Genomic DNA, 23,904 nt, shown 5'->3' on the forward strand with positions numbered 1-23,904 from the left:
GCTGTGGCTGGTCTCCCTCCCTCTCCCCCCCCCCTCCTCTCTCTCGCTCGCTCTCTTGCTCTCTCATTTGCTCTCTCGCTCACTTGCTTTCGCTCGCTCTCTCTTTCTCTTTCTCTCTTTCTCTTTTTTTCTCTCTCTCTCTCTCTCTCTCTCTCTCTCTCTCTCTCTCTCTCTCTCTCTCTCTCTCTCTCTCTCTCTCTCTCTCTCTCTCTCTCTCTCTCTCTCTTTTTCTCTTTCTTTTTCCCCCCAAAAATTGGAAATACATGGGTAAGCATTGGGAGGAAATTGGTACTCTACCAAAAGCAAGTCCCTGACATCAGACTTCGTGAAAATCACATGGTCATTACAGGTGTCAATATTTCCTGAAAAGTGATACTGGGGCTGATCCTGAATGGCCTGTAACTCCCACACCCCCACAAGTGTCATCTTGTAAAATTGTTTGTTGCTAACCCCCCAAGCATCTTGCCTCGTACTTCAGACAGACTTTTGTATAGATATTTATATAATGTCACTATATTGTATGCAGTATATAAACACATTATTATCAGTACTGTATTGTTAGAGATTGTAGGCAAATTCTGTATACAAAAATTTGTGTGAGCATGAACAAAATACAGTACAGTACTTATTTTGCCTTTTTTTATATTTGTTTTTCAAATGAGTTGCAGTGTAACTTAAGGAGGGTGTTGAACTTTTATGTGTCATTATGTCTGTAATGTAAATTAGATAAATTTACCTTGCTTTGTGTATGCAGGTGGTGGTAGTCACAACGGCGACGGTGGTGGAGGCACGGAGGGCGGTGGTGGTGCCGATGAGGAGGAGCTGGGGCCCTTCTGGGACATCCTTGACAATGAAATCCGGCCCATCAAACCTCTTCCTTCATGCCCAGAGTCACAGAAAATATTCTCTGAACACAAAGAGGTATGAACTATTATTTACTCATTGTCATATACAACAGTTTGTTTTCCTGAAGAAGATATTGAATACTGCAATAAACTAGACGTAATAGTTTATTTGCAATATACAATGGAACCTCGAGTGACGAGCGGCTCTATCTACGAGCATTTTGAGTAACGAGAGAGCCACTCGCCGAAAATTTGTCTCGATTGACGAGCTTCCGCTTCATTAACCCTTAAACTGCGCATGGCATATATATGCGCCATGAGAAACATGTCCCACAGTGTGCATGGCATATATTTACTCCATAGAGTGCCAAGCACGATTCAAATGGCCTGCGGTATCATATGATTTTGGGAGTACCACGCAAGATTTAAAAGTCCTGCGGCTACACGGGGTTCACATCAGCTTCCTCAGGGTTCTTGTAAACAGACGCCATGTTAAAAAAAAATCGTGGGCAATATTCTCCGGTGTGAGAGCCACAGTACTGTGAGAGCAACCAAGGCTGATGCATGCAGCATGAGCTAACAGCATTGCTGTTCAGCTTGTGACCACAGCATCGCCTAAAAATGTCAAAATAAATATGTAACTGCTATTATTTAGCGATGACAGTACTGTATTACAGATGGCCCCTGACTGATAAAAATAACCAGGATTGTGATAATAGCAGGAGTGTTGCGATAATTAGCGCTGTGTAGGAGGAGTAATGCTGAGGGAGGGAGGGAGATAGTGTCGTTTACTGACTGAGTGGTCACCTGTTGTTATCTGCATTCACCATACCAGCTCAGTGGTTCTCTATGGTGAACACAAATGTAGATACTTATATATAATGTGTGTATTAGTGTAATAACAGCAAAATTGATATATATTGTGTGTATATAGTGTAATAACACTACAAACAGTATTGTTGGGAGAGAAATTTTAGTGTGCCTGACCTTGAATGAGGGAGGGAGGCAGCCGCCAGCTGACTGTGTGTGTAGCGATGTGTCTTAGTGCCTGAACTAACTATATCAGCCTAGACTTACAGTTGTGCTGAACAAAACATGTAGATACTTATATATAATGTGTGTGTATATAGTGTAATAACAGCAAAATTATTTGTTTATTGTTTCATGAACGTGAACTCATAATTGAATCACTAATATGAACATCATACTTTTTGAGTATAGCAATGATTCACACATTTTATTATATAAATCTATCACACTACACACTATTGAATAATATTATTGCAAAAAATTAAGAAAAAATCAATCAGAGACATTGAAATAATTAGGTAATAATATCTTTGTGGCAACTCCCACCTGACAGTTTGGGTGACGTTGACAGCCTCTGACGACCGCTCTGTCAATGCCCACATTTTGCCAAACTTCCTCGGCTTATTGCGCCAAAAATATATCGCCTACGATTTTTTTTTTCCCCGTGCTTGGGGGACACAAATTAACATTCTTAGAAGACAAAAAAAAATTAGAAGTTTTTTCCTTGAGCACAGGGGTGTAATGACCCCTTAGCAGCTTAAGCGTTAATGAGAAAACCATGTGGTGGTTCCTAGCGTTCCTGCTGATTCTCGCAAATTCTCGCAATGCTAATGATGCTGGGATGTAAAGGGGTGACTGCTGTGATGTTGCAAAACATTGAATTTTATTTGTAGAATAAAAAAAAAATAAAAAATTTGAAAAAAGAACAAATGTCAAAAAAGATTTGTTCAGTGTTTGTCAGGTAGGCTGCTCCATTGTTTAAATAATCGAATATCATATTGATGTTTTGCGGTTGCTGAACAGATTAATTTTATTTACATTATTTTAAATAGGGAAATTTGTTTCGAAAGATGAACGTTTCACATGACGAGCTCGGTGCCGGAATGGATTAAATTCGTTAATCGAGGCTCCACTGTATATCCATGTCTTGCTCACTAAGAAAAAATAAACTTTGTATATCTGTTGTATTTGTATTGTTGTAGGGATTGTATGTAACATTTGTAACAAGATTTCTCCTGAGTTGTACAGAATTACCTACACACTATGCAAACAAACAAGGTACCTACTGGAGCTGTTACAATGGTAGACTGATATTAGAAAATATCACCAAACTAATGAATAACATTCCTGAAGCATATAGGCTACCTTTCACACAAAAGCTTCCAGAAATATATGCAGATTGTGTAAAATCAACAATGAACATGGAACACAACCCAGGGACTGATAGTTTAGAGAGCCAAATTAGCAATGTGGAAGGACATTGTGTCGAGGTACACAAAAACGATGGTAATATTGAAGAGCCAACCGGTAATATGAATAATGAGAGCAAAAATGAGAAAGATGAGAGGAATACTGGAAAAAAATGTGGAAACAAAAAAGTTAGAACAGAAAACACAGACTACCCAAAACAGAGGTGGCCAAGGCATGCACAGGTAACTTACCTTGAGGTTACCTTGAGGTGCTTCCGGGGCTTAGCGTCCCCGCGGCCCAGTCGTCGACCAGGCCTCCTGGTTGCCGGACTGATCAACCAGGCTGTTGGACGCGGCTGCTCGCAGCCTGACGTACGAGTCACAGCCTGGTTGATCAGGTATCCTTTGGAGGTGCTTATCCAGTTCTCTCTTGAACACTGTGAGGGGTCGGCCAGTTATGCCCCTTATGTGTAGCGGAAGCGTGTTGAACAGTCTCGGGCCTCTGATGTTGATAGAGTTCTCTCTCAGAGTACCTGTTGCACCTCCGCTTTTCAACGGGGGTATTCTGCACATCCTGCCATGTCTTCTGGTCTCATGTGATGTTATTTCTGTGTGCAGGTTTGGGACCAGCCCCTCTAACATTTTCCACGTGTAAATTATTATATCTCTCTCCCGCCTGCGCCCAAGGGAGTACAGATTTAGGCTCTTTAGTCGGTCCCAATAGTTTAGGTGTTTTACTGAGTGAATTCTAGCAGTATAGGATCTCTGCACGCTCTCCAGGTCGGCAATTTCTCCAGCTTTGAAAGCAATGTGGAGATAAAGGTATAGGTATAAACAACCAGAATAAAATCACTTGAAAATATTTGCAAATATGATGCAAAAGTAATGTGCAGATAAGGGTCCAAAGGCACTGAATGCACATTCATGCAACCGCAAAAAATGCCGAAACATATTAGGCAGAGGTAAATGTCGTTTTAGAATAAAGTACAGATATTTCCACCATAATCTATTCAAACTCTCAGTTAATAAGAGAAAATGATATGATCTTAAATGACCTGATTACCACATGAGAGGTGCACAGTGCTATAGACGAGAGGAGGTCCAATATAATAACCCTAGGACACACAGAAATCACAATAGCATGATGCATCAAATGAACAAATCCACAAGGGCCATGACGAGCGTTCGAACCTACGTCCGAGAGGATCCCAGACGCTGCCTTAATCGTCTGAGCTACGACATGTAAAAGAATTGCAATCAGAAAATCATCGTGATTTACCAACAGATCCTGCAGTCTCTCTGAGATACAAACCCGGGTTTTTACGCAATTTCCCCATGCACCCGAGCTATGTCAATAGGCTGTTCTACCCCTTCGCCCTTACTTCATTACTACATCAATAGAACAGCCTATTGACATAGCTCGGGTGCATGGGGGAATTGCATAAAACCCTGGTTTGTGTCTCGGAGAGACTGCAGGATCCGTTGGTAAATCAGGATGATTTCCCGGTTGCAATTCTTTTACCATGTCATAGCCCAGTCGATTAAGGCAGCATCTGGGATCCTCTCGGATGTAGGTTCGAACCCTTGTCACAGCCCTTGTGGATTTGTTCATAACCCTGAGAAGTTTTTTGGAGGCAGCCGCAGAGAGAGAGGAACAGGCAGGCAGGAACGTTGCAGAAGTACGGATGGTGAGGGAGAAATGCCCACGACTGCACTACAATTCGTCATCAGGCGCACACATACTACACCCCACAACTACACAGAAACCACCACACTTCCCAGTACCACTACCAAAACTGGACAAACCATTACCTAAACAGCACACCCTGGATCAGGGTGGAGAAGGAGTAGAACTAACAAAACCCTCCAGAAGTGACACACAATATGGAAAAATCATTCATATTTGCAAACATACAAGGCCTAAAGTCAAAATGAAGAAATAAAATTAAGTTTAGAAATGGTCTTCTAGTAGAGTCAAATTCAATATTTGGGGCATTCATGAAATCTCATAGTTGAGGCATTAATATTAATAAAAAATATTTGCAGATATTATGCAAAAGGACAGTGCAGTTATGGGACCAGAGGCACGGAATGCACACTCATGCATCCCCGAAAATGCCGAAACATGTTAGGGAAGGGCAGATGTCGTTTTGGTACAGAGTGTAGATATTTCCACCCTAAGCTATGCAAACTCAGTAAATGAGAGGAAATGCTACAATCTTTATTGCCCTGATTTCCACGTCAGAGGTACACAGCGCTATGCAAGAGAGGAAGTCCAATATAATGGCCTTGGAAATTTTTTAGAGGCAGGCAGAAACAGGGGAAGAAACTGACAGGCAGAAAAGTTGCAGGAGTACGGACGGAGAGGGGGAAATGCCCAAGACTGGACTATGATTCGTCATCAAGCCCACACATACTACACCCCCCAACTACACAGAGACTACTACACTCACCAGTACCACTTACAAAACTGGACAAACCATTGCCAGAACAGCACCCCCTGGGTCAGGGTGAACAGGAGGGAGAACAACCAAAACTTTCCAGAAGTGACACAATATGGAAAATCATTCATATTTGCAAACATATAAGGCCTAAAGTCAAAATTAGGAAATCAAGTTAAGTTCATAAATGGCCTCCTATTAGAGTCAAACTCAATATTTGGGGCATTCACAGAAACTCATACGAAAGATTACATGGATAGTGAAATCTGGAATCCAAATTATAATTTATATAGATGTGATGGAGAAACTAGGTCAAATGGAGGAGTAAGTCTGTATATTAAAGAGGACTTGGCATGCACAGAGCTACTAAACTCAACTAATGTAGAGATACTTGGAAATAGGGTAGAAAAAATAAACCTAATTATTATTCTAATATATAAACTGCCAGATACAACGGTTGAGGAATTCACAGAGCAGATGCACAAAATAGAGAACATCCTTGATAATCTAGCAAACCCAGCTCCAGATATTATCTTCCTTGGAGATTTCAATTTATCAAGTTTAAGATGGAGAATGGCAAACACAAATATCATAGCAGGGAATGACCCGGGAAATAACCAACCACAGGTCAGAGAACTTTTGAGATTCTGTGACAAATTCTTACTCAATCAACAGATTACAGAACCAACTAGGAACGAAAACACACTAGACTTGTTATTCACAAACAATGATGAACTGATCAGAGACATTACAATCACAGATACTACATACTCAGACCATAAGCTCATTGGAAGTGCGAACTAGCATAAATAATGGTAGTAGGTCTGAGAGACCCAACAAGCGAGAAGGAGTATTCAATCAATTCAATTTCAACAATAAGAGGATCAACTGGGAAAAAATAAATGTAGACCTTGCAAACATTTAATGGGAGACGGTCTTGAGCGATAAAACTCCCACACAGGGAATAGCTCAACTGACAACTCAAGCATACTAGGTCTGCACTTGCCTGTGAGAAGGGTCAGAAAGAGGACCACTCTAGAAAGAGAACGCAGACGGCTGTACAGGAGAAGGAAAAAAATAACGTTAATGCTTAGGCAGACACGACTATCACAAGAAAGGAAAATTAACCTAAACAGGGAGATCGAAGAAAGAGATCAAACGTTGAAGCAATCATACGAATCTGAGGAAATGGAATTGGAACAGAAAACTATACAAGAGAGAAAGAAAAATCCAAAATATTTTTTCACATACGCAAAATCAAAATAAAAAATCTCCACCAGTATTGGACCTTTAATTACAACTGAAGGTATGTACACAGAGGAAAACAAAGAAATTAGTGAAATTCTAAGAAACCAGTATGAGACTATGTTTAGCACACCAATAAACAACATGAAAGTTGATGATCCAGACAGCTTCTTTTTGAATGACATTTAAGCTGCAGATAATATAACGGATATTAACACAAACTCGGAAGACTTTGAAAGAGAAATTGACAATATGCCCATGCACTGAGCTTCTGGGCCTGACTCGTGGAATTCAATATTCATAAAGAAATGTAAAGTGCCAGTAGCGCGAGCGCTCAGCGTAATATGGAGAAAGAGCATGGATATAGGGGAGATACCAGCTGCACTTAAATCTGCAGATATAGTTCCTCTGCACAAGGGAGGTAGTAAAGTCTTGGCAAAAAATTATAGACCAGTTGCACTAACATCACACATAATAAAAAAATTTGAAAAAGGGATTAGGAGTCAAATTTCTAGTTTATGGAAAATAATGAGCTACACAACCCAGGGCAACATGGATTTAGAGCGGGCAGATCCTGTCTATCACAGTTACTCAACCACTATGATAAAATCACAGAAACTCTAGAAGAAAAGCAAAATGCAGATGTTGTATTCACAGACTTTGCAAAGGCATTCGATAAATGTGACCATGGAATGATAGCACACAAAATGAGATCAGTGGGAATAACTGGTAAAGTAGGATACTGGATACTCAATTTCCTGTTGAACAGAACACAAAGAGTAACAGTCAATCAAATAAAATCGAGTCCAAGCGCAGTTAAAAGCTCTGTACTTCAAGGTACAGTCCTTGCACCACTGCTGTTCCTTATTCTCATATCAGATATAGACAAAAATACAAGTCACAGCTTCGTGTCATCCTTTGCAGATGACACAAAAATCAGCATGAAAATTACTTCTGCTGAAGAAATTGAAAAATTACAAGCAGATATCAACAAAGTTTTTGATTGGGCAGCAGAAAATATCATGATGATTAACAGTGATAAATTCCAGGTACTCAGGTACGGCAAAAATGAGGATCTGAAACATAATACAGGGTAAAAAACACAATTGAATCTTCCCATAGTAGAAAAACAGCATGTCAAGGATTTGGGAATAATGATGTTCGATGACCTAATGTTTAGGGAGCATAACCAAGCAAATATTGTGTCTGTCAGAAAAAGGATAGGATGAATTACGAGAACTTTCAAATCCAGGGATCCCATCACAATGATTATACTCTTTAAGTCACTTGTGTTGTCCCATCTTGATTACTGCTCAGTACTCACTTTCCCCTTCAGAGCAGGAGAGATTTCTGAAATAGAGGGAATACAGAGAACATATACAGTACGCATAGATGCGATAAAGCACCTAAGTTATTGGGATCATCTCAAAGCTCTCCAAATTTACTCACTAGAAAGATGAGAGAGATACCAAATAATATACACATGGAAAATACTGGAGGGCCAGGTCCCAAATCTACACAGTAAAATAATAACTTACTGGAGTGAATGATATGGAAGAAAATGCAGAGTAGAACCAGTGAAGAGCATAGGTGCCATAGGCACAATCAGAGAGCACTGTATAAACATCAAATGTCTGCAGTTGTTCAACGTCCTCCCAGCGACTGTAAGAAATATTGCTGAAACAACCGTGGACATCGTCAAGAGAAAAGTAGACTGTTTTCTAAAAGAAAGTGCCAGACCAACTGAGCTGTGGTGGGTATGTGGGCCTTTGGGCCTGCAGGCCACTCCAAGCAACAGCCTGGTGGACCAAACTCTCACAAGTCAAGCCTGACCTCGGGCCGGGCTTGTAGAGTAGAAGAACTCCCAGAACCCCATACAGCAGGTATCAAGCAGGCAGTTGATAGTGGTAAGGATTGTGATGTTATCTATCTTGACTTTTGCAAAGATTTTGATACAGTGCCACATGATAGACTGAATAATAGAGGCTCATGGTATTGGGGTGCTATATTAAGTTAGATTAGGGCATGGCTATACCAAAAGAAATGTCGAGTACACAATGTGTCAACTTTGTGAAAGAGAAAACATGCACTCTCTTGAACATTATTTTGTAGAATGTCCCATATTGACTGACTTTTGCCCTCCTGGGCTAAGGTATGCTGAACTGTGTAATTACTATATGAGTACTGGAACACTTGATGATATATTGGACTTGTACCCAAGATTAACCATGTAATGTATCAATTATACAATGTATGTATGTGATGTAACTATATAACCTGAGCTTGTAAAAGCACCTTAATCACCTTCAGTGATTAAGTGCTTAATTGCACACTAGTTTCTCTATCAGCTATCTCACCATGTCAGAGTAAAAGAGGCAAATGTATGTGAATGCATGTGTGTGTATATATATGTATGTGTATAAAGTATATATATGGAAGCTGATCAGAATTACATTTCACCTTTGTAAATGCACATTAATGACACTATGTAAAAGACACATCGAACACTTTATGTAGGGCATACGTAAATCTGTGTATCTATGTATTTACGTATGTAGGTTACCTTAGCATTTTAAAAGCACCAAATCACCTTCTGTGGTTGATTGTTCAATAAACCCTTGAACTATATGTTTAACACATGTCTAACCCTGTCCATGGAGGACAGAAGAAAATGTATATATGCTGGTTAACATTGTAACTGTGTGGCCACGTTTGTGGTAGAAAAAAATGAAACAGAGTTAGTATAAATGGGGTTAAGGCAGAGTTGGAAAATGTTGTAAGTGGAGTGCCTCAAGGCTCTGTCCTGGGACCTTTGATGTTTTTATATATATATATATATATATATATATATATATATATATATATATATATATATATATATATATATATATATATATATATATATATATATATATATATATATATATATATATATATATATATATATATATATATATATATATATATATATATATATATATATATATATATATATATATATATATATATATATATATATATATATATATATATATATATATATATATATATATATATATATATATATATATATATATATATATATATATATATATATATATATATATATATATATATATATATATATATATATATATATATATATATATACATACACATACATACATACATACATACATACATACATACATATACACATACACACAGTGGAACCTCTATTAACGAGTGGCTCTATTAACGAGTTTTTCCAGTAACGAGCAAGCCACTTGCAGCAAATTTGTCTCTATTGACGAGCTCGCCTCTATTAACGAGTGAAACCACATGGCGCTTCCTAGCGTCTCGCGGGTTCTCGCAAATTCTCGGACGCCTCCGACGCCAGTGTTGTTGTTGTATCTCACACGACAAGCATCCCTCTGGATTTATTTGAGCTTTTCTTTGGGTTTTTAGTGGTTTTGTGACTACAATTTGTAACACGATGTCTCCAAAGAAGCTGCTTGCTAAAGATAGTGTTGTCAAGAGGAAGAAAGACACAATTACTGTGGATTTAAAGAAGGAAATTATAGCAAAGCATGAGTGTGGTGTCTGTGTGAGTGATCTCACAAGGAAGTATGGCAGGTCCTCATCAACAATTTACACCATTAGTAAGGGAATGAAGAGGTAAGGGAGGATGCTGCCTCTTCCACTGAGATCAGGGAAGTGTTTGGAATGTTTGAAAAGGTGAATGCATTCTTGGAAAAGCTGCCCTGATAAAGCAGTGACAACCCGGTGTGTGAAAATGTTTAATTAATTTATCACTTTGTGATAACACTTTATGAAAGTTATGTCGCTTGAACGTGACACACTTTTTTCTCTTGAATGCACCCAAACACCGCGCTGAAGCATCATTTGAGCAAATATTTCTATAAAATCCAATTCTTATCCGATCGACTTGGGGATTGTATACATGTTTGCCATGAAATTTCCGTTTTCTTTAATAACCACATTGCCTATTTGAGAAAACGGCATTGTATTGTATCTTTGTGGTATGACTATTATATTGTTGACACAACGAGTGTAATCAACATAGTTTTTTATTTGGTGCTGGTCTAACGCATCCTTGTGTGACATTTGAAGTGAAATTTGAGTGAAATTCCCAAGAAGAGAGAGTCCGCCTGACTCAGAGGTGGATTCTCCTTCCACACCATAACCCCTCTCCTCCTTTCCACCTCTCCATCGTCTCCCTCAAGCCAGCAACTACTCTTCATAAGGTAAAGTAAACATTAAAACACTACAACAAAACATTTATATTTACATGTGCAGTATTATATTTACATAAAAAAGTCATACAAGAATGGATGTTTTTGGGAGTGGAACGGATTAAATTTATTTCCTTTATTTTAAATGGGGAAATTTGTTTCTTAAGACGAGTTTTCCAGGTAACGAGCTCGGTGCCAGAACGGATTAAACTCGTTAATAGAGGTTCCACTGTATGTCATACCTAGTAGCCAGAACGCACTTCTCAGCCTACTATGCAAGGCCCGATTTGCCTAATAAGCCAAGTTTTCAAGAATTAATGGTTTTTCGACTACCTAACCCACCTAACCTAACATAACCTAACTTTTTCGGCTACCTAACTTAACCTAACCAATAAAGATTGGTTGGGTTAGGTTAGGTAGGGTTGGTTAGGTTCGGTCATATATCTACGTTAATTTTAACTCCAATAAAAAAAAATTACCTCATACATAATCAAAAAACCTACCTTTTTACCAAAAAGGTAGGTTAGGTTAGGTTAGGTAGGTTAGGTAGTCGAAAAACAATTAATTCATGAAAACTTGGCTTATTAGGCAAATCGGGCCTTGCATAATAGGCTGAGAAGTGAGTTCTGGCTACTAGGTACGACATATATATATATATATATATATATATATATATATATATATATATATATATATATATATATATATATATATATATATATATATGTCGTACCTAGTAGCCAGAACGCACTTCTCAGCCTACTATGCAAGGCCCGATTTGCCTAATGAGCCAAGTTTTCCTGAATGAATATATTTTCTCTAATTTTTTTCTTATGAAATGATAAAGCTACCAATTTCATTATGTATGAGGTCAATTTTTTTTTATTGGAGTTAAAATTAACGTAGATATATGACCAAACCTAACCAACCCTACCTAACCTAACCTAACCTATCTTTATAGGTTAGGTTCGGTTAGGTAGCCGAAAAAGTTAGGTTAGGTTAGGTTAGGTAGGTTAGGTAGTCGAAAAACAATTAATTCATGAAAACTTGGCTTATTAGGCAAATCGGGCCTTGCATAGTAGGCTGACAAGTGAGTTCTGGCTACTAGGTACGACATATATATATATATATATGTTGTACCTAGTAGCCAGAACATCGTACTCGGCCTACTATGCAAGGCCCGATTTGCCTAATAAGCCAAGTTTTCCGGAATTTATATATTTTTCTAAATTTTTTCCTATGAAATTGATAAATCTGTCCATTTCATTATGTATATGTTAATTTGTTTAAATTTGAGTTAAAACAAACGTAGATATATGACCCAATGTAACCAACCCTACCTAACCTAACCTATCTTTACGTAACCTAAACTAACATAACTAAGTCAAGAATTTATGTTCCTAATATAATATATTAATACTATTTCAAATAAACCAATTGGAAAAACAAATTTGAAAATAAAGAAAATCACCCGGCCTATTAGGCAAATCAGGCCTTGCATAGTAGACCGAGAAGTGCGTTCTGGCTACTAGGTACGACATATATATATATATATATATATATATATATATATATATATATATATATATATATATATATATATATATATATATATATATATATATATATATTTTTTTTTGGCATATATACAAGAGTTGTTACATTCTTGTACAGCCACTAGTACTCGTAGCGTTTCGGGCAAGTCCTTAATCCTATAGTCCCTGGAATACGACCCCCACGAAGAATCGTTTTTACAACCCAGTACCCATTTTACTGTTGAGTTAAACAGAGGCTACAGTTAAGGATTTGTGCCCAGTAAATCCTTCCCGGCAAGGATACGAACCCATGACAAAGCGCTCGCGGAACGCCAGGTGAGTGTTTTACCACTACACCACGGAGACTGGTGTAGTGGTAAGATGGACTGGACTAATACGATAAGTGGACTAATATATATAAATGATTTAGATTCAGGTTTGAGCGGCAACATTTACAAATTTGCCGATGATGCACAAATCGGTAGGGAAATAAACACGGGAGAAGATTCACTATCACTTCAAATTGATCTAAATAGGGTTTTGAAATAAGAACATAAGATCAAAAGTAACTGCAGAAGGCCTGTTGGCCCATATGAGGCAGCTCCTATTTATAACTACACAATCCCACTCATATACATATCCAACACATGCTTGAAACAATTGAGGGACCCCACCTCTATCACGTTAAGCGGTAATTGATTCCACAAATCAACAACCCTGTGACCGAACCAGTATTTACCCGAGTCTTTCCTAAATCTAAACTTATCCAATTTATACCCATTGTTTCGTGTTCAGTCTTGTGTTGATACTTTTAATACCCTATTAATATCCCCTTTGTTATGTCAATTCATCCACTTGTAAACCTCTATCATGTCACCCCTAACTCTTCGCCTTTCCAGTGAATGCAATTTAAGTTTTGTTAATCTTTCTTCATATGAAAGTTTTCTAATTTGGGTAATTAACTTTGTCATCCTCCACTGGAAACGTTCAAGTGAATTTATATCCATTCTATAGTTTGGCGACCAAAACTGAACTGCACAATCTAAATGGAGCCTAACCAGAGCACGATATAGCTGAAGAACAACACCAGGTGTCTTGTTACTAACGCTTCGATTAATAAATCCCAGTGTCCTATTTGCCAAATAGGACAAAAACAAATGAATCAGTATGACTGTAAGGTGCAAGTGTTATATTACAATACTGTATATACCATACTTGTGGGAAGGCTTCAGATAATCATCTGCACACTGTAGAATACTGTACAGTCATATCAATTAATGTGGTATTTCAGGCAGGCAGCATTGCATTATTTTGTTTCCCTTGTTCTTTTCCCCATTTTGGTTTCCTCTTCCCTTTTCTTTTTTTCACTTTCTTCTGTTTATCTCCCTTACCTCTTCTTATTTTATTGCCATTCTTAGCTCTTCTCCATTTTCTTTGTTATAAATTCTTCCCTTCTTTGTCCAGATTTTCTTCTGTTTTGTCCTTTCTTTAGCCTAGTGCTTCCCTCTTGGTAATAATGTCTTTCATGCTATTTCTCTACTTCTCCTTGTTCTGCCTTCCAATCTTTTTACCTTCTATGTCTTGTAATTTGAAGATTAGTTTCTCTCACAAAACCATTTGAATTCCTACAGATGGCGCGGAAATACTTGGTCTTACAGCAAGAGATCTTCAACTTAAGAAAGCGCAAAAGTACTCTGGAGAATAAACTGTCACAAGCTGAGAAAGTGGAGCAGTTGGGAAATCAGCGATATCAAGACAAGATCCGAGAGCTGGAGAGCAAGAGGGTATGATTCTTTATAAAGCATTTTGAAGTGGTTTTTGTGCTATGCCACGGGACAGTTCATTTCTATTCTTAGATACACATGAACAAGATACTTGGTGCAGGGCCACATTGATTGATCCCATAGATATAGTAGTATCTATGGGATCTCATAGATAGAGATGTGAACACTGAAGAATATGCATCTATTTGAATGTATAATTACCTAAGTGTAGTTACAGGATGAGAGCTATGCTCAAGGTGTCCCATCTTCCTAGTACTCTGAAATTACTGACGGTTTTGGCATCCATCACCTTCTCACCTAACTTGTTCCAACTATTTACTACTCTGTTTGCAGAATAAAACTTTCACATTTTTTTTGACATCTTTGTTTCTTTAGCTTGAATCTGTGACCTCTTCTTGCAGTTACAGGTTTAAAAAATTCTTGTTTGTATATGTTGTCGATTCCTGTTACTAATTTGTTTGTATTGATCATATTTCCTCTTTCTCTTATGTCTTCTAGCTTTATGCACACGATTACCTATTTGTGGTTATGCCAAGAGAGCTATGATTGTAATGTCTCATATTTAATTTAGTTTTTAATAAATATTTTGAAAGCTTCCAGTGATTCTGGCACTTATTATGTCCTCTTGGAACTTTTCCATAGATCTTTCATTATAAAGAAGTACTGTTTTGAACTTTTTTTCCTGCATGGTTATTTTCAGATACTGTATTTAAAATTGTGGTCTTTTGTTGTACTTTCTGGGGGGAGCCCCCATTGGATCCCTGAAGGTATCCTAACTGATATGTGCAATATAATTTTAGGGTCATCAGTCACTTGGAGTTCTTAGGCCTACCGGGGACCACGAGCCAGAACCTGGCCCTCTCAGAGAGGTGCAGGGAGCAATGATGTATGAGCACTTTACATTTAATTTATGTCATATTCCGTCATCGATGGGGGACATGTACCCAGAAATATAAGTGAACCAAAACAAACAACTAGCCAGGAAATTGGAACCTACAGGCCGAAGACCAAGAACCTTCGGCTAAAAAGAAGAAATTTGGAAACCTTGTTGTCAACGAGCACTCCCGCTTGTTAATGCAACCCCCCACCACCTGCCAATGGGGAGGGGGCCCTCATCATTCTCGTCCAATGAGGTGGTAGAGGTACTCATCCAATGAGGTGGTAGAGGTACTCATCCAATGAGGTGGTAGAGGTACTTGGAATCATGGTAGAAAATATTAATCTACTTATTATTTTAATATACAAACCGCCAAATGCAACAATTGAGGAATTCACTGAGACTGAAGCATTCCTATCAGACTGGAGAAAGGCAATTAGAACAGAAAGCAATTCAAGACATAAAGAAAAACCCAAAATATTTCTTCACATATGCTAAATTAAAAGTAAAAACCACTGCCAGTATTGGACCTATTCGTACTAGTGAAGGTTCATACACTGTGGGTGACAGAAATTAGTGAAATCCTAAAATAGCATTATGAGGACATGTTTAGCACTCCGATACACAGCATGAAAGTGGAAGATTTGGACAATTTCTTTATGAGTGATATCCAAACACCTGTAAATATAACTGATATCAACACGAGCGTAGCAGATTTTGAAAGAGAAATTGACAATATGCCCATGCACTCAGCCCTGGTTCCAGACTCATGGAAGTCAATAAAGAAATGCAAAGTGCCAGTAGCACAGGTACTCAGTATAGTGTGGAGGAAGAGCTTGGACATGGGAAAGATACCAGATTCGCTGAAAGCAGCAGACATAGCCCCTCTACATAAGAGAGGTAGCAAAGCATTGGCAAAGAATTATAGACCAGTTGCACTAACGTCCCACATAATAAAAGTATTTGAGAGAGTGATTAGGAGTCAGGTCACTAGATTCATGGAAACCAATGACCTCCACAATCCAGGCCAACATGGATTTAGAGCGGGAAGATCATGCCTCTCACAACTACATGACCATTATGACAAAATCACTGAGCATTAGAAGAAAAACAGAATGCAGATGTTGTATACACGGGCTTTGCAAAGGCATTCGACAAATGTGACCATGGAGTGATTGCACACAAAATGAGATCAATGGGTATAACTGGTAAAGTAGGACACTGGATACTCAATTTCCTGTCGAACAGAACACAGAGAGTAACAGTCAATCAAGTAAAATCGAGTCCGAGCGCAGTTAAAAGCTCTGTACCTCAACCTTACCTTACCTTGACCTCAAGGTACAATCCTTGCACCAGTGCTGTTCCTTATTCTCGTATCATATATAGACAAATATACAAGTCACAGCTTCGTGTCATCCTTTGCAGATGATACAAAAATCAGCATGAAAATTACCTCTGCTGAAGACATTGAAAAACTACAAACAGACCTTAACAAAGTTTTTCGACTGGACAGCAGAAAATAACATGATGTTTATCAGTGATAAAGTCCAGGTACTTAGATACGGCAAAAATGAGGATCTGAAACATAATACAGGGTACAAAACACAATCGAATCTGCCCATAGTAGGAAAACAGCATGTCAAGGATTTGGGAATAATGATGTCCGACGACCTAACGTTTAGGGAGCATAACCAAGCAAGTATTGCGTCAGCCAGAAAAATGATAGGATGGATTACGAGAACCTTCAAGTCCAGAGATCCCATCACAATGGTTGTACTCTTCAAATCACTTGTGTTGTTCCATCTTGAGTACTGCTCAGTACTCATTTCCCCCTTCAGAGCAGGAGAGATTGCTGAAATAGAGGGAATACAGAGAACATATACGGCACACATAAACGAGATAAAGCACCTAAATTATTGGGATTATCTCAAAGCTCTCCAAATGTACTCATTAGAAAGGAGACGAGAGAGATACCAAATAATATACACATGGAAAATATTGGAGGGACAGGTCCCAAATCTGCACAGTAAAATAACAACGTACTGGAGTGAACGATATGGAAGAAAATGCAGAATAGAACCAGTGAAGAGCAGAGATGCCATAGGCACAATCAGAGAGCACTATAAACATCAGAGGTCCGCGGTTGTTCAACGTCCTACCAGCGAGCATCAGAAATATTGCGGGAACAACCGTGGACATCTTCAAGAGAAAACTAGATTGTTTTCTTCAAGGCATGCCGGACCAACCGGGCTGTGATGGATATGTGGGCCTGCGGGCCACTCCTAGCAACAGCCTGGTGGACCAAACTCTCACAAGTCAAGCCTGGCCTCGGGCCGGGCTTGGGGAGTAGAAGAACTCCCACAACCCCATCAAGCAGATCAAGGAGACCACCTCAGTTATTCGCTGATGTGCTGGCAGTCAGATGTCACCTCTGGCCTCGTGTTCCTGTCCTGGTTTTGCCCTGTGTGGCTGTTCAAGCTGTGTGTGGTTTTGGCCAGGTGTTCTTTGTGCTTTGAGCTGCATGTGCTCTGGGTTACCTTCCCAGAGTGCTCTGTAAGTAGTACCCTTGCGTGTCAGTGTTTCCTTCCCTGGACGTTTGGGATTCACTCTCCGTTAGGGGCTGCATCGCTTTTCGTATTCATCGCCTTTGGGGTCAGTCGGGGGTCTTAGGTTTTCTGTCCTGCCCCAGGTAGAGGAGTGTTATTGGCTGGAGGGGGGGGGGCCATGTGGCTGGCATAGTCTGCCATCTATGCAACAGCTGATATTTCTCTCTGACTGCTAGTTTGCATGGGGTACCGTTTTGGGTTCTTTTTCTGTTTCATTTTCAGAATTTTTTTTCATGGATGGAGGAGTTCGATTTTAGTGGCTTATTAGGTTTATCTAGGTTATGTTGGTTTTCCTCCTCCTTTGCCCCCAAGGTGTCACTCCTGCTGCTTGTGGCCGGTTTGCTTGTATAAAAGTAGGGAATCTACCGGCTTAGCTGGCTTCAATGCCTGGGCTTCCCATAGAAATAACGTACCCCTGTAGGATATGGAAAACCCTTGTGGTCTTGGATGGTAACGTGGATCCGTCCGAGTCCACTTTCGCCTCGTACGATGTTGATGGTTGTTCTTCGCTCCTGCCTCAGGAAGAAGATCACCCTTTCTGCCTCCGCCATACTGTTGTTGGGTCAGTGACACCTACTATCCAGAGTCTTGCGGGACTTGTTCCATGCTTGTGTTCCAGTTTATCAATTCCTCATCTGAAGAAGAGAGGTTTCAGGCTGTGGTTACGTTGCAAGCTCGCTTCTCTTCCTTGCAGTGCGCTAGATTGGTTGCCTGGTTGGAGATCCCAGAGCTGCCACGCTTGGGTTTTTGGGACCAGGATTTGGGGGGGCGTTATTCACTGCTCCTTTCGTTCCGTTCATACCCCCGTTTCCTTCCCTGGTGGGCGTGTTCGCCCTGCTCCTCCCTCCCTGATTTCCAGCTCCAAACCGATAGCAGTTTCAGGGTCAGAACAGGGTTTTGCTTGGTATGAGGTGCAGGTGTCTTCGGGGGCTACCCCTTCCGATCAGGCGTGGAGGTGGTTGCGCCCCTTCTTCACGCCGAGGCTTCCAGTTCATCCCAGCCACCTTCCTTCGCAAAAGGCTTTCCCTTGGACACTGCCTTTTCTTCAAAGGGAAGTGTAGAAGAGGGCTCTGCCTCTTCTACATGGTGTAGAAGAAACACGCTTCTTCTCTGCCCCATGGTGTGTGTGTCTGGGGTTCCTGGGGCTCGGTGATAGTCCGCTCGGAGTGCTTGGGCTCCTTTTTGGTGGGAGAGCTCCGTCGGCTACCTGGATCTATTGTATAGATATTATAGCTAATATTAGTACAACCAAAGGTACGTACACAGAGGACAACAAAGAAATTAGTGAAATTCTAAGAAGCCAGTATGAGGTATTGTTTAGCACACTAATAAAAAACATAAACGTTGAAGATCCAGACAGCTTCTTTATGAATAACATCCAAGCTGCAGATAATATAACTGATATTAACACGAACTCAGAAGACTTTGAAAAAGAAATTGACAACATGCCCATACACTCAGCCTCTGACTTGTGGAATTCAATATTCATAAAGAAATGTAAAGTACCAGTAGCTGGAATGCTCAGCGTAATGTGGAGAAAGAGCCTGGATACAGGGAAGGTACCAGCAACACTTAAATCTGCAGATATAGCTCCTCTGTGCAAGGAGATAGTAAAGATTTGGCAAAAAATTATAGACCAGATGCACTAACATCACACTTATTAAAAGTTTTTGAAAGAGTGGTTGGGAATCAAATTTCTAGTTTCATGGAAAATAATGAGCTACACAACCCAGGACAACATGGATTTAGAGCGGGAAGATCCTGTCTGTCACAGTTACTCAACCACTATGACAAATTCACAGAAGCTTTAGAAGAAAAGCAAAATGCAGATGTTGTATACACAGACTTTGCAAAGGCATTTGACAAATGTGGCCATGGAGTGATAGCACACAAAATGAGGTCAGTGGGAATAACTGGTAGAGTAGGACGGTGGATACTCAATTTCCTGTTGAACAGAACACAGAGAGTAACAGTCAATTAAATAAAATAAGAGTCCAAGCACAGTTAAAAGATCTGTACCTCAGGGTACAGTCCTTTCACCACTGCTTTTCCTAATTCTCATATCAGATATAGACAAAAATACAAATCACAGCTTTGTGTCATCCTTTGCAGATGACACAAAAATCAGCATGAAAATTACTTCTGCTGAAGACATTGAAAAACTACAAACAGATATTAATAAAGTTTTCGACTGGGCAGCAGAAAATACAGTAACATGATGTTTAACAGTGATAAATTCCAGGTACTGTACTCAGGTACAGTAAAAATGAGAACCATAAACATGATATAGGGTACAAAACACAATCAAATCTGCCCATAGTAGGAAAGCAACATGTCAAGGATTTGGGAATAATGATGTCAGACGACCTAGCATTTAGGAAGCATAACCAAGCAAGTATTGCATCAGCTAGAAAAATGATAGGATGGATTACGAGATTACGAGAACTTTTAAATCCATGGATGCCATCACAATGGTTATACTATTCAAATCACTTGTGCTGTCCCGTCTTGAGTACTGCTCAGTACTCACTTTCCCTTTCAGAGCAGGAGAGATTGCTGAAATAGAGGGAATACAGCACACATATACAGCACGCATAGACAGGATAAAGCACCTAAATTACTGGGATCGTCTCAAAGCTCTCCAAATGTACTCACTAGAAAGGAGATGAGAGAGATATCAAATAATATACAGTGGGGCCTCTACTTATGATGGTAATCCGTTCCCAGAGACGTAAGTCGTAAGTCGAAATATCATAAGTCGAAACAAATTTTCCCATAAGAAATAATGGGAATTGAATTAATCCATTCCACACTCCCCCCCCCCAAAAAAAAAACTTCAAAGTAAATTTTATACTTAATTTGTCCAAATCTTTAGTATTAATTTAACACTTCGGCGTTCTGGGCCCCCGAGCGCCCCACTACCCCGAGTGGGTTTGGGCATTCCGCAGGAGCGCGAGGGAGAGCGGGTAAATTCTGAAAAGTGTATACTTTTTTCAACTTTGTCAGCTCAATTCTCGTCCTAAGATTTTCAATTTGGTATCAATGTGTTCGCAATAGAATTCTCTACAAGTCTAAATGCATATAAACTACAAAACTAACAGAGAAAGTTACCCGGGAGTGCACAAGAGTGATAAAATGTTTACACTCTTTTTCAGTTTTGTCATCTCAATTCTCGTGTTAGGTCTTTCATTTTGATATCAATGTGTTCGCAATAGAATTCCCAACAGGAGTATATGCATATAATATAAAAAACAACAGCGATCTCCACCCGCCGACGTGATGAAAACTGACCGCGGTTACCAGAAAGAGAGAGCTGCGTCACCCCAAGCTGCCTCTCATTACATTAGAGAGGGCGGTAATTCTGAAAAGTGTATACCTTTTTCAACTTTGTCATCTCAATTCTCATCCTAGGTTTTTCAATTTGGTATCAATGTGTTCGCAATAGAATTCTTTACAGGACTAAATGAATATAAATCCCAAAAGCCCGGCGAGAAAGTGAGAGTTTCTTACTCAGGAGCGGGCAAGAGCTCTCTCTTCATTTCACTCTCTTCACTTTGGACATCTCAATTCCCGTCCTAGGTCTTTCATTTTGGTATCATTGTGTTCGCAATAGAATTCCCTACAGGAGTATATGCAAATATAAAATCCAAAAACCCGGCGTATCACCCACAGCAAACAGGAAAAGTGACGAACCGTTACCCACGTGAGCGCTAATAAAGAGCAATAAAATTGGTATTCTGTTTTCAACTTTGTTACCTCAATTCTGGTCCTAGGTCTTTCATTTTGGTATCAATGTATTCACAATGAAATTCTCTACAGGACTAAATGCATATAAAGCCCAAAAGCTAGCGAGAAAGTGAGAAAATGAGAGCGTGCTACACGGGAGCGCTCAGGAGCAATAAAATGTGTACACTCTCTACACTTTGGACATCTCAATTCTCGTCCTAGGTCTTTCATTATGGTATCATTGTGTTCGCAATAGAATTCCCTACAGGAGTATCGCAAATATAAAGTCCAAAAGCCCGGCGTACTACCCACAGCAAACAGAGAAAGTGACAGAACGTTACCCCCGTGAGCGCTAATAAAGAGCAATAAAATGGGTACAATATTCTGTTTTCAACTTTGTTACGTCTATTGTGGTCCTAGGTCTTTCATTTTGGTATCAATGTATTCGCAATGAAATTCCCTACAGGTGTATATGCATATAATGTCCAAAACCACGGCAAAACCTTCTCCAAAACACCGCTACTTTTGCCGCACGGAGGACTACGTACACAGAGGACAACAAAGAGATTAGTGAAATTCTAAGAAGCCAGTATGAGGCTGTGTTTAGCACACCAATAGTAGGCATCCTTCAGTCTATGGAGTTGCGCCCTGACAGGGCGCAAAGCCTGTGTAGGTAGATATGGAGGAGAAGCTGTTACCCATGCAGCAAGTCCCCCCTCTCCACGTTGCTGAAATTATCCAATAGAAAGGCAAATGCCAATACACATGGTCCCAGCAACGTCGCAGGAGCTGCCAGAACGAGGTCGACGTCAACAACGAACTGCCTTAGGGGCTCCATCTCCGGATTATTCCTCGAGGTTGACTCCTGAAGCCTTTCCCAAAAAGGGGTATGGCCGCAAGGCAGCGGAGGTTTAAATTCAGGGTTTTCCTTCCCCTAGATGGGCTGCCTTCCCAGGCTATCGAGTCCCATCTACCCGGAGGTCAATGGGAATAACTGGAAAAGTAGGATGCTGGATACTAAATTCCTGTCGAACAGAACACAAAGAGTAACAGTCAATCAAATAAAATCGAGTCCAAGCGATGTTAAAAGCTCTGTACCTCAAGGTACAGTCCTTGCACCACTGCTGTTCCTTATTCTCAAATCAGATATAGACAAAAATACACGTCATAGCTTCGTGTTATCCTTCGCAGATGACACAAAAATCAGCATGAAAATTACCTTTGCTGAAGACATTGAAAAATTACAAACAGATGTCAACAAAGTTTTCGATTGGGCAGCAGAAAATAACATGATGTTTAACAGTAATAAATTTCAGGTACTCAGGTACGGCAAAAATGAGCATCTGAAACATAATACAGGGTACAAAACACAATCGAATCTTCCCATAATAGAAAAACAGCATGTCAAGGATTTGGGAATAATGATGTTTGACGATCTAACGTTTAGGGAGCATAACCAAGCAAATATTGCGTCAGCCAGAAAAATGATAGGATGGATTACCAGAACTTTCAAATCCAGGGATGCCATCACAATGGTTGCACTCTTCAAGTCACTTGTGTTGTCCCGTCTCGAGTACTGCTCAGTACTCACTTCCCCCTTCAGAGCAGGAGAGATTGCTGAAATAGAGGGCATACAGAGAACATATATGGCATGCATAGACGAGATAAAACACCTAAATTATTGGGACCATCTCAAAGCTCTCCAAATGTACTCTCTAGAAAGGAGACGAGAGAGATACCAAATAATATACACATGGAAAATACTGGAGGGCCAGGTCCCAAATCTACACAGTAAAATAACAACGTACTGGAGTGAACGATATGGAAGAAAATGCAAGATTGAACCAGTGAAGAGCAGAGGTGCCATAGGCATAATCAGAGAACACTGTATAAACATCAGAGGTCCACGGTTGTTCAACGTCCTCCCAGCGACTATAAGAAATATTGCCGGAACAACCGTAGACATCTTCAAGAGAACACTGGACCGTTTTCTAAGAGAAGTTCCGGATCAGCTGGGCTGTGGTGGGTATGTGGGCCTGCGGGCCGCTCCAAGCAACAGCCTGGTGGACCAAACTCTCACAAGTCGAGCCTAGCCTCGGGCCGGGCTTGGGGAGTAGAAGAACTCCCAGAACCCCATCGAGCAGGTATCAAGAAAGTGTAGGATTGGGTGAGAGAAAAAGTTAAACGGTTCTTTTCTTTACATAAAAATAGACATTCTTTAAGAAAAATAATGTCTCCACTATCAAACACAAAGCTGCTGCCACCTGTTCCCCTCCCTTTCCCATCCCATACCCATCTTAAGAGCCTGGTCTCCTACCGTCTCAGGTAGTGGGGAGCCCCCTCCCTCCTCAACATATCCGTGCCAGGTAGAGGGGAGGGGGACCCTCCCTC

The 23,904-nt window shown here is 39.9% G+C and overlaps 1 protein-coding gene across 4 annotated transcripts in view; it reads left to right on the plus strand.

Moving 5' to 3' along the window:
- Positions 1-23,904, plus strand: part of LOC123767427 (mitogen-activated protein kinase kinase kinase 7) — a 685,923-nt gene that overhangs the window by 658,354 nt on the left and 3,665 nt on the right. For all 4 annotated transcript variants that reach the window (XM_069313063.1, XM_069313064.1, XM_069313065.1 and 1 more), the window contains 2 exons: positions 755-921; positions 14,152-14,304. In XM_069313063.1, the coding sequence (XP_069169164.1) occupies positions 755-921; positions 14,152-14,304 (320 nt within the window). The remainder of the gene's footprint in view (positions 1-754; positions 922-14,151; positions 14,305-23,904) is intronic.

This window comes from Procambarus clarkii, chromosome 74 (genome assembly GCF_040958095.1).
Source record: "Procambarus clarkii isolate CNS0578487 chromosome 74, FALCON_Pclarkii_2.0, whole genome shotgun sequence".
Lineage (NCBI taxonomy): Eukaryota > Metazoa > Arthropoda > Malacostraca > Decapoda > Cambaridae > Procambarus > Procambarus clarkii.